This window comes from Asparagus officinalis, chromosome 5 (genome assembly GCF_001876935.1).
Source record: "Asparagus officinalis chromosome 5, Aspof.V1, whole genome shotgun sequence".
NCBI lineage: Eukaryota > Viridiplantae > Streptophyta > Magnoliopsida > Asparagales > Asparagaceae > Asparagus > Asparagus officinalis.
Window position 1 is genome coordinate 97,913,207 of NC_033798.1, and position 11,916 is coordinate 97,925,122.

The following is an 11,916-nucleotide window of genomic DNA, read 5'->3' on the forward strand; positions in this document are numbered from 1 at the left end:
GCCATGTCGATGGTAGACCACGAGAAGCAAGAATGAACCATCCAAAGGGGTTTGCAGTTGATGACAGGGGAAACATTTATATTGCTGACACCTCTAACATGGCCATCAGGAAAATCAGTGACACAGGTAAGGGAAAGGGACATTTTGGTATTCAATTATTGAAACATTTAATCCATAAGACTGAAATTCCACTGCACTAAGTAGTAGTCATAATAAGCATATAAGCTCTTAAGTTCATCGAAGTGAAAGAATGTTTCAGACTAGATTCTTCCTGTATAATTTACAGTCTGTTAAATCCTTGTTTAAAGAACGCATGATAACATGATGGTATATCAGATGGGGATCTTTAAATGGACATGAACTAAGAAAATTTGTTAATAATTATTTGTTGATATTTCATTTGTTTGCTCTTGTTTGGATAATATGCTTGGAGGATAATATTTTTCTGCAACGAAGTGTACTGAAACCTGTTATTAACTGTGAAGCTAATTTGGCTTGAATTTTTCAAGTATATGAATACCGGTTGTACTATGTTCTCTAAGTTTTGGTTGTTCTTGAATAACTACAGCATGTTAAGATGTTGACCCTCCGTTTCTATATCTTTCCTCGTATTTCTTTTGCATAATCCTTCTAAATAACTGTGTGTGAGAGAGGGGGAAGGCACCTCATATTGGTGATTTGATTAGTATCCTACTAGATTGATTTTTGGGTGAGTATATTGCAACCATTCATTCACAAAGCATAATATGCACCAGGAACATGTACCACTATGTTATGACTTGTGAGGTTGAAAATGTCTCTATTTTTTTCGTTTCAAGTCCTCTTCACCACTGCAAATGAGGACAACTGGTGACCTAATTTGTTTATTTATTTGATTGTTTGTTTTTTTTGTGGGGTAGCGGGGGGTGGGGGTGGATCAGAGGTCTTCATACAGTGTGCAAACTACATAATGTGTCATACCTATCTTTGTTTTAATTACCTCATGCACTAAAAGATACAAATCTAAGATATTCCATGAAAAGTTAAGGGGGTGTCCATAAATTATATAGGGTTTGACTTCACATTAGTGTTGTGCGCAGCGGAAATTTCGACAGCACCTCTGGTGCGCAGGGTGCACAATAAGAGATTAGATCCCAACAAAGTTCCCGTTTCACAAAGAAATCAAGAACCGAAAGCAAAATATCTTAACAAAGTGGGATATCATCTTTTCCTCTCATCAGTTCTAGGACTGACTTATCGAGGGAACCTACAAGCTATTACAAATCACAGCAAGACAAATTATTTTACGTGGTTCGGCAAATAGCCTACGTCCACGGGGCAAGGAGGGAAGAGATCTATAATTAAAGAGGGAGAATACAAATAGGGTTTACAATCACACAATCTCTCAAACCTCTCACAATTTCTCTCAAAGAGATGCTCAAACTCTAAAAGCAGCTGCATAAAACTCCTCTTCAAAACAACCGAAAAAAATCTGCTTTTTCTCCTTCTGTTTTGCTTGCACGTCGCCCAAGATTTCTCTTTTCCCCTCTTCCTTCTGCTCTTTCGCCGCCTGCAGCCGCCAAATCTGAAGCCCCTCTATTGATTGCACCTTTTTCGCACATAAAACCCTAGGAAAAGGAACTCTTTATAGCTACAAATTGTTGATATCAGGTGGGCCTTCCCTTCTCAGCGCCTGCGAGAAAGATTTCTTCACGAAAGAAATCTTCACGCACGTGGGTGGACCCCATACCCCACCTCTGTTCACATTGTTTTCTGTTCTTGTTTCCTTTATGAAACGGGAACTTCGTTGTGATCTAATCTCTTGTTGTGTACCCTGCGCCACCGGAGGTGTTGTCGAAATTTTCGCTGCTCACAACAAGTGGTATCAGAGCTTTAGGTTTGGCTTGAGGCTTGTTCGAAGGATTCGGTGAAGGATTCCTATCTGAAGAGTTAGATCGACAACATGGAAGAAGCAAGCACATCAGGTTCGTTTCTTACAAAGGCGATACAGAGTCTGAGCATCAATAACACGAAGATTGATGTTCTGAAGTTCGACGACAAGATTAATTTCGGATCGTGGAGGTGTCAGGTGATGAACGTCTTGGATGCACAGAATTTGGAAGAGACTCTTAAGTTACAAGAGAAACCCGAAGACACGGAGGACAATGTTATTCAGTCATGCTTGACGTCGGATCTTATTTATGATGTAATGAACGAGGCATCGGTGAAGAGAATGTGGGAAACACTTAATGAGAAGTATCTTACGAAGAACATTGAGAATCGGCTTCACTTGAAGAAGATGTTTTACCAATTCAAGATAAAGAGGGGAGTTTCCATCAGGGAGCATGTTAATAATTTCACGAAGCTACTTTCAGATATGATCAATGTGGATATCATGGTTGAGGATGAAGACAAGGTTATGTTACTTTTGTGTTTGTTGCCCGAGGATGATTACGGTACGTTCGTTTTTACTATGATCAATGGAAGAATTACTGTTAGCTATAAGAAGGTGATCTCAGCTTTGGTGAATTATGAGTTAAGGAAGAGTGATGGTGAATCCTCCGAGAAGGCATCGGGAGATGCATTAGCAGTTCGAGGTCGTGATCCAAACTGTCGTCAGTTCAACCACTCAAAATCGAAGAATAAAGGTGGCCATAAGTGTATTGGTAGGAATCAATATCGTTTTTGTAAAGAAGAGGGACATTGGAAGATCGACTGCCCAAAGTCGAAGGACAAAGCCGGGAAGAACAATGACAAAGCTGTACAAGCTTCAGAAGTGAATGTTACAAAAGTTATTGATGAACATTCAGAGTCAGATTCTTCGGGCTATTCGTGTCCTGCACTACCGTCGGTTTGCTATGCCGACTCCACGGAGTGGATGTTGGATTCAGGAGCCACATATCATATATGTCCTAGGAGGGATTGGTTCTCTAGCTTTGAGGAGCTAGAAAGAGGAGATGTCGTGCTATGGGAAATGACCATATATGCCCTATTGATGGTATTGATTCAGTCCGGATTAGGATGCATGGCGAAGTAGTGAGGGAATTGAAAGAAGTGAGATTTGTGTCGTAGTTATCGAAGAACATCATTTCTCTTGGTACTTTGGAGGCAGCTGGTTATCGGGTGACCTTAGAGGATGCTACAACGAAGGTCACGAAGGCTTCTATGGTGGTGATGCGAGGAGTCAGGAAAAATTTTCTATACTACTTGAAGGGCAAGACAGTTACATGGGGTCTGACAGCTTCTATCACTACAGAGGAAGACACTACCATATTATGACACATGAGACTAGGACACACATGAGATAAGTCCCTGCAATCATTGGTGAAACAGAGACTATTGAAAAGTGCTAAGACCTGTAAGATAGAGCTGTGTGAGCATTGTGTACTTGGGAAGAAGACTAGAGTGAAGTTTGACACCGCTATTCACAACACCCAAGGTACATTGGATTATATTCACACAGATGTTTGGGGTCCGTCTAAAAACACATCACTTGGTGAGGCTAACTATTTTGTCACTTTCATTGATGACTATTCCAGGAGGAATTGGGTATACATTATGAAGCATAAACATGAGGTCCTAGATATTTTTGTGGAGTGAAAAAAGAAAGTGAAGCTGCAGCCAGGTAGAAAGGTGAATACTCTATGTTCAGTTAACGGTGGAGAGTATAAGAGTGATCTATTTCTGCAGTTTTATCGGGATCACGGTATTAGAAGACACTTCACAGTTCGAGAGATACCACAACAGAATGGGGTAGCTGAGAGATTGAACCGTATCTTACTCGAGAAGGTGCGATGTATGATGACGCAGAGTGGATTGTCTAGATCCTTTTAGGCCGAGGCGTTGGTTTATGCGAGCCATCTCGTGAATAGGTTACCGTGTACTGCGATACAGGGGAAGACTCTGTTAGAGAGTTGGTCTGGTTCGGTAGCTAGTGACTATGAGTCGCTGCGGATATTTGGATGTCCTGCTTATTATCATGTCAATGATGGTAAATTAAATCCGAGGACGAGGAAAACAGTCTTTGTGGGATTTAGAGATGGAGTTAAAGACTTCAAGTTATGGGATCCACAGGACAAGAAGATAGTTATTAGCAGGGATGTCACATTTGACGAGACGTACATGATGAAGCCTCAAGTTCCTCAGCAGGTGAAGGAAGACCAGATTTGGGAGATATCATAGCAGGTGGAGGATGATATGACTCCACTCACTCCAGAGAGCATTGTATCCGTCGAGCCTCCTACAAAGGTAACACTGGGAGAAGATGAGATGACAGTCGGGCAGATAGAGGATACAGTAGATTATGAGACTCAGGAGCAGGGTCATGTTCAAGAGTCTATTATAACGAATAGACCTAGAAGGGTGATTCATCGGCCAGCTAGGTATAATGATGTCATGATCGAATATGCATTATCAGTGGAGATCGTTGATGATATGATTTCATCCACATTCAGGGAGGCAGAGTCTAGCCCCGATTCGATCAGGTGGAGGGAAGCTATGGAGGAGAAGATGCGATCTCTTCAGAAGAACAATACTTGGGAACTTGCAAAGCTACCTAAGGGTAAAAAAGCTATTGGTTGCAAGTGGGTATATGCGAAGGAGAGATCTTCTATTGGGGATATTCGGTTCAAAGCCAGATTAGTTACCAATGGATATGCACAGCTTGAGGGCATTGATTACAACGAGGTATTTTCATCCGTTGTGAAACATTCGTCGATTTGGATTTTATTGGCGTTGGTGGCATAACTGGATTTGGATTTGGTCTAGATGGATGTGAAGACAGCCTTTCTATACGGAGATTTAGATGAGGAGATCTACATGACACAACCTATAGGGTTCAAAGCTGCAGGAAAAGAAGAACTGGTATGCAAGTTGAAGAAGTCTTTTTACGGATTGAAGCAATCGCCGCGACAATGGTACAAGAGATTCGTCTGCTTTATGATTGGCCGAGGGTACACGAGGAGCCCATATGATCCATGTGTTTACATGCACAAGCTATAGGATGCTGAGTACATCTATTTGTTACTATATGTTGATGATATGTTTATTGCCTCCAGGAATTCTTTGGCTATTCGAAAGTTGAAAAAGAAGCTGTCATCCGAGTTCGAGATGAAGGATCTTGAAAAAGCAAAGAAGATATAGGGTATAGAGATTGAGAGAGACATGGTGAATGAGAGATTGAAGCTTACACCGAAGAGCTATTTGCAGAAGATGTTGAAGAAATTCAGTTTTGATGGCAATTCAAAAGCAGTTAGCACTCCATTGGCTCCTAACTTCAAGCTTTCAGCTAGTATGTCGTCTGTCTCAGTTGAGGATAGAGATTATATGTCGAAGGTCCCATATGTCAGTACAATAGGTAGCTTGATGTATGCGATGGTGTGTACGAGGTCAAATTTGTCACAGGCCGTGAGCATAGTATCGAGGTACATGCACGACCCCGGGAAGGATCATTGGGAGGTCGTGAAGTGGATTTTACGGTATATCAAAGGTACCGTGGATATTGGATTGATTTTTCAGAAGAATGTGAAGACAGGGCAGAATTGTATTGGTTACGTAGATTCAGATTATGCGGGGGATCTTGACAAGCGCCGGTCTACTTCAGGATATGTGTTTACATTGACAGGAGCACCGGTATGTTGGAGATGTACACTTCAGTCCACAGTGGCTCTCTCTACTACAGAGGCGGAGTATATGACGGTGACTGAAGCTGTTAAGGAGGTTTTGTGGTTGTGTGGATTATTGGAGAACTTGGGGATAGCACATGAGACTCTTCGGGTATATTGTGATAGCATGTCAGCTATCTATTTGGCGAAGAACCAGGTCTATCATGCACACACGAAGCACATTGATGTCAGATTCCACTTTGTTCGTGACGTTTTAGATAATGGAGATGTCATATTGGAGAAGGTCCACACGAAAGACAACCCTGCAGATATATTGATCAAAGTTGTTTCAGGTGTGAAGTTTGGTCATTGTTTGGAGCTTTTGAACATTTTTCGGTATTGAGGTCTTTGGAGGCCATTTGGGTGAACTACGTGAAGGCTTGATTCCTTGGGCAAGAGGATACGTAGGTAGTCATGTTATGATGCAGCTGATTTGGGAGTTGATACCGACGTTTGGAGAGTGATCTCATTCTCAATTGGGTCTCCACTTGTTGTGGATTGAGTCCGTTGTCGTGAATTAACTTCACGGCGTACTGGACACAACAAGTAGGATATTTGGTTGCTTTGGTGTCGGCTCAGTATTGGGAAAAACTTCGCCGATGTGAAAAATTGTGAACGGACGTGGGGTGTGGGGTCCACCCACGTGCGTGAAGATTTCTTTCGTGAAGAAATCTTTCTCACAGGCGCTGAGAAGGGAAGGCCCACCCGATATCAACAATTCGCAGCTATAAAGAGGTTCCTATTCCTAGGGTTTTATGTGTGAAAAAGGTGCAATCAATAGAGGAGCTTCTAATTTGGCGGTTGCAGGCGGCGAAAGAGCAGAAGGCAGATGGTGAAAAGAGAAATCTTGGGCGACGTGCAAGCAAAACAGAAGGAGAAAAAGCAGATTGTTTTTTTTCGATTGTTTTGAAGAGAAGTTTTATGCAGTTGCTTTTAGAGTTTGAGCATCTATTTGAGAGAGAAATTATGAGAGGTTTGAGAGATTATGTGAGGGTTTAGATTGTGTGATTGTAAACCCTATTTGTATTCTCCCTCTTTAATTATAGATCTCCTCCCTCCTTGTCCCGTGGACGTAGGTTATTTGCCGAACCACGTAAAATAATTTGTCTTGCTGTGATTTGTAATAGCTTGTAGGTTCCCTCGACAAGTCAGTCCTAGAACTGATGAGAGGAAGAGCTAATATCTCACTTTGTTGAGATATTTTACTTTCGGTTCTTGTTTTCTTTGTGAAACAGGAACTTCGTTGTGATCTAATCTCTTGTTGTGCACCCTGCGTATCGGAGGTGCTATCGAAATTTTTGCTGCGCACAACAATTAGTAAGCGATATAACCAATTTATGGTGGTCAATAAGGGTTGGCCACCTTAACAATAGCAAGGTTTTAAATGTCGGATGTCGAGTTCATGTCGGATGACTGAAATCCATATCGGATAGCGGAAATCGGGGATATATCGGGGGACATTGACTAAATATCGGATTGTCATATCGGGTAGTGCGCATATATATAATATCATATCCTAAATGTAATCTAAGCATTCATAAATTTAATATAAGCATACTTTATAAATTCTACAGACTAAACATATAAAAAAAGTAAATAATATATGAATTTGGGTTCATAAATTCTTTCTATCAGGTTCATAAGAAACCCTTAAACATGAGAACGGGTCAATCAGGTTTGGGTATTTATCACTAAACCCAAACCCGATAACAAAAAACAGATCTTAAAAAAAGTACAATATTGGTCGATTTTTCAAAGCTAAAAAATAGGCCGATATGCCCGATATAATCCTGATATTTCCGATTTGGTCATGAAAACTGACATACGTGTTGAAAACGTCCATGTCGTGTCGGTTAAGCCCTCAAACCGATATGTCGGCCGACATGTCGGACATGTCGGCCGATATTTAAAACCTTGAATAATAGAGATCCCTTTATTGAGAAGGAATTCGTCTTTTGCGAAAATATTTCCATCACTAAGAGAGTTAATCTGGTCTTCTCACTGATGAACTTAGACAGTATGTTGTGCGCTCATTGACCACCTTAGACTGTATGTTGTGCGCACCTTAGACTGTATGTTCTGCGGCTCATGTAGTTGAACCCAATACAGATATAAATACCATGTCTTAGCATGTTCATACCCCAAAGAGCAATTTGATGTTTTTATTAGATGTATAATGGGCAATAGATTATTGGTACAAATATCTGTTAATCAGAATAAGCGAGTGTTGGTTAATGTTACTCAATAATTTGATTTATAGAAAGGACTATAGAGGCAATGATCATCCAGTTACCAATTTGGCTAGAATCCCTGACAAGCTTGTTTGAGGCAAAAGTTTGCGAGAGACGTTCTTTCTTAATTGTAACTAAACTTGTAACTAAAGTTGAGAAGGATGCTGGGAGTGTCCTGTTTCTATTTGGTTTCAAATAGGGTTTAGTATGGAAAAGTGTGGTGTTGGGATTTAGACCCATATAATTGGGAAAGGAAGTTGGATGGTTAAATATATTCAGACTCGTGACTTAAATATGCTTAGTTCTTTTGGCCAGTATAATCCCAAGCTTATTAGCCAGTTCTACTCTGTGAGCCCTTACATCCAGCAAGTGTTAACAGAGGCTAATGATAAATTGTTATGGCTGCTTGTGGTGTTTGGAGGCTTGGTTGGCATAGGGTAGAGTCAAGATTGAAGTGCATATATTGTCACATTCGGTAGCACTGTGACTTGGTCAATCACAGGTTAGAGTACATCTTGGATTAGCTAAGAGACACAAGCACGTCGAATAAGATTACCTGGCTTTTTTTTGGCAACCCAACAAAAACAAGGCCAACCATGTATTGTACCTTAGCCAGGCCAGAGTTGATCCAGCTAGGAGGTGGATAAACTCTGCCTGGTTTAGGAGGCTAAAGATGACCTAAGAAAAGTTGGGCCAGAATTGGCCTAGCATTTCCCAAACACAAAATAGACTAAAACTGGTTTAGTGGGTTACCAAACACCCCAGCATAAGTTTTTAAATATCATATGGGATACGATCCAAAGGGTTTCTTCGTATAAGAATTCCTATGTAACTCTACAGAGTAATGACGATAGCATTTCGAGGGACCAACAATGAAGGAACTCCATTTCTAAGCACTTCAAGTAAGAGCAGTGCAAGGACATATGACCACAAGTCCTTTTACGGGTTAAAAGAAGTGTCATATTTGATGCTGGTGTTGTGCATATAATCCATAGACTAGGATACCAGGCCAAGGTCACCATCCAGTGGCTGAAAATTGTTTTGAATTATAACAAAGTTCCATTGAGCCAATTACAGTTATTGGTCTAAATCAGCATATAGTGAATTCTGATGTGTTTTAGTTACTGTTTTTACTTGGGAACATTCTTCACTCCAGGTTATTAGTTATTACAAGATTCAGCTTGCCGAATTGTCCCTCTCTGCTATATGGGTTTTACGAGATTGCTTAACTATAATAAATGACTTCTTGCCTATCCCTGAATTTAATGCTTTGCTGAGATTACTTTGTTATATAAAGAAGGGATTTTTCCTTTTTTTTAATTTTCTTTTTGATTAGTAATTATTTTTTTGCAGTATTATATTCACTGAGCCAAACCCATTCCCTTCCACCTGACTCACACCCACGCACGCAAGCCACATTACCAAACATTAATGCATGCTGAAAAGTTGAATTAATTAATTGTAGATTTACTGATGAGGGGAAAATATAAAGGAACAGTGTAAATATTTAAGAAAAAAGAATCAAATTCTGACCAGTTTTGCTTATGTAGGAGTTACAACCATAGCTGGAGGGAAGGGCAACAGAGGGGGGCATATTGATGGACCAAGTGAAGAGGCAAAATTTTCTAATGATTTTGAAGTGGTTTACATAGCTAGCAGTTGTTCTCTTTTGGTGGTAGATCGAGGCAATCAGGCCATCCGAGAGATTCAGCTTCATTTTGACGATTGTGCTTATCAGTATGGAAGTGGCTTTCCACTAGGTAATTTTTATTTAGCGTAGGTGCTATGTTATTTGCTATCAAAGTTACATCCGTGGATAATGCGCTTGAGTGTCTTCTGGAATCCCAAAGAGTGCTGTTTCTTAGTTGTTTGTTATTTGCAGGAGTTGCTGTCCTCCTTGCTGCTGGTTTCTTTGGTTACATGCTTGCTTTGCTGCAGCGAAGAGTTGGAGGGATCGTCTCTTCAAAAGATGTGAGCTTACTGTTACCAATTTAAATTTCTCTTACAACTGTTAAATAGTCATATACTGTACTTTTGAATACCTTTTTGTTGCCAGCTTCCATTTTCTCAAAATGCAATGAATCCATCATAAGATTTATAACCCTTTCTACCTTTTCTCCAAGACTAGTAGACTAGGGACCCTTTTTTCAATTTTAGATTTATCTTAATTTTACTATTTCTCAGATGTAGGCTTTTTATGACCCTATATTGCCTTTAACCCTTTCGCTTCCTTACATCTAGACCTGAACAAGCAACAAAATGTAGGAATGAACTTGTTGAACCATTAATTTAGACACAACTCAATAAGGATTTGCCACGTTCTATTTTTCTCCTCTTTCACAGCTTGTGGGCATGTTAACCGTGTCTTTTGCTTTGAAATTTAGCGTCAAATTTGATTTTTATTTCACTATGTTCATAAGTAGCTTGTGGGCAAGTTATACTCGTATTCTTGTTATTCCTTATTATATACTTGATTATAAGTGGATAACAAAAGGAAAAGGAGGACCATTATGTGCGTTCAATTTATTCTCATTATTCATCCTTCATTATTCAATTTCAGGTTCAGGAACCTTTGACCCCTTCGAAAGCATCCATACCTCCTCCATACCACAAACCACTAAAACAATCAGTAAGGCCACCATTAATCCCTAATGAAGACGACCAACAGAATGAAGAAGAAGGTTTTTTCACCTCCATAACCAAACTCATCGGTGGTGCCAAATCTTCAATCTCAGAAATCTTTGGATCAACATTCTTCAGAAAGAAACAAAGAAGCAGCCAACACCAAGGCTATTATCAGCACCATAACAATTATCAGCAGCAACGAAGAACAAACTCATGGCCAATGCAAGAGAGCTTTGAGATCCCAGATGGAGACGAGCCACCCCCTGTAGTAGAAACTCGAACTCCTACTCCAAAAAAGACGTATGCCTTCATGTCCAAAGATACGGAGAAAATACATCATTTAAGACAGGGGAGAGCTTATTTTAACGATTGGAACGCTGCTGAGCAAAACCAGCAGCATATGCATCTTCAGCAGCATAGGCAGCACTCTTTAGGTCCTCAGACTTACTACGAGCAGAGCTGTGAGAATACAAATGAGATAGTTTTTGGGGCTGTTCAAGAATTGGATAGCAAGAGGAAATCAGTGGAGATTAAGGCAGTGAACTATGCGGAGCCTGTCTATGATCAGTACGGTATTCGTTCTAGGATGCTGTACAATGGCTATAGCAATGGATATTAGAGATTTTTATATAGTTTTATGGGTACTCTTATTATGTGATAAAACTTGCCTATGGGCTTTTAGATGTCTTTTCTTCATACATTTTTGATGATTTATCTGTATAAAGGGGAGGGAAAGCACTGGCAATGGAAAAAAAAAGAAGAAGAAGAAATCCGATGTTGAGATTTCAGGGAGAAAGTTTGATTCCAAGTTTGATATGGTATTGCTCGAGCTCATGAGAAGTCGCGTATATAAGCATTTTAGTGAAGTAACTTCTACAAAATGTTGAAAGAGTTGTCTGGTAATTATATATCATAAGTTGCTTTCAAAAGCAGTAAAAATGTTTGGTAACATTGTGCTCTAAAATCATTATGAGTGAACATTATCAAAATAGATATAACTTTAGCTACCAAAATAGACAATATGATTCTAGAACAAATAAAGTAATTCTAGAACAAATAAAGTAATATTGTCAAAAGCCAAATAGTGTATATGATTATAATTAAAAAAAAACTAAACAAAGCAAAAGCTGCTTATAAAAAAATATACTCAGGTTGCTTCTAAAAAGCATCCCTTAAAAGCATAAATAAGTTTCAATAAGCATGTTTTTTGTTTTTTGGTTATCAAGCACTATTATTAGTTGTCATATGAGAAAAGAAAACAATACCAAGCTGGCCTTTAATCTGGCTATAACTGTTAAATACATACTTAGACTATCTCCAGCAGGGGTTTTTTTAGGGGGGTTTTTGGCTCCAGCAGGGGGTTTTTGGAGGGGTGAATTGGAAAACCGAAATCGGATGGGTGAATTTTTCACCTCCGG

General features: G+C 39.7%; 1 protein-coding gene across 1 annotated transcript in view; it reads left to right on the plus strand.

Annotated features, from left to right (window-relative positions):
* The window catches only part of LOC109840312, a 13,333-nt gene extending 1,995 nt beyond the window's left edge, over positions 1–11,338 (plus strand). Inside the window, exons 5-8 of the mRNA XM_020408899.1 lie at positions 1–126; positions 9,424–9,633; positions 9,756–9,844; positions 10,434–11,338. The exon at positions 1–126 is cut by the window's left edge and continues 29 nt beyond it. Coding sequence (XP_020264488.1) covers positions 1–126; positions 9,424–9,633; positions 9,756–9,844; positions 10,434–11,117 — 1,109 coding nt within the window. The 3' untranslated portion in view covers positions 11,118–11,338. The remainder of the gene's footprint in view (positions 127–9,423; positions 9,634–9,755; positions 9,845–10,433) is intronic.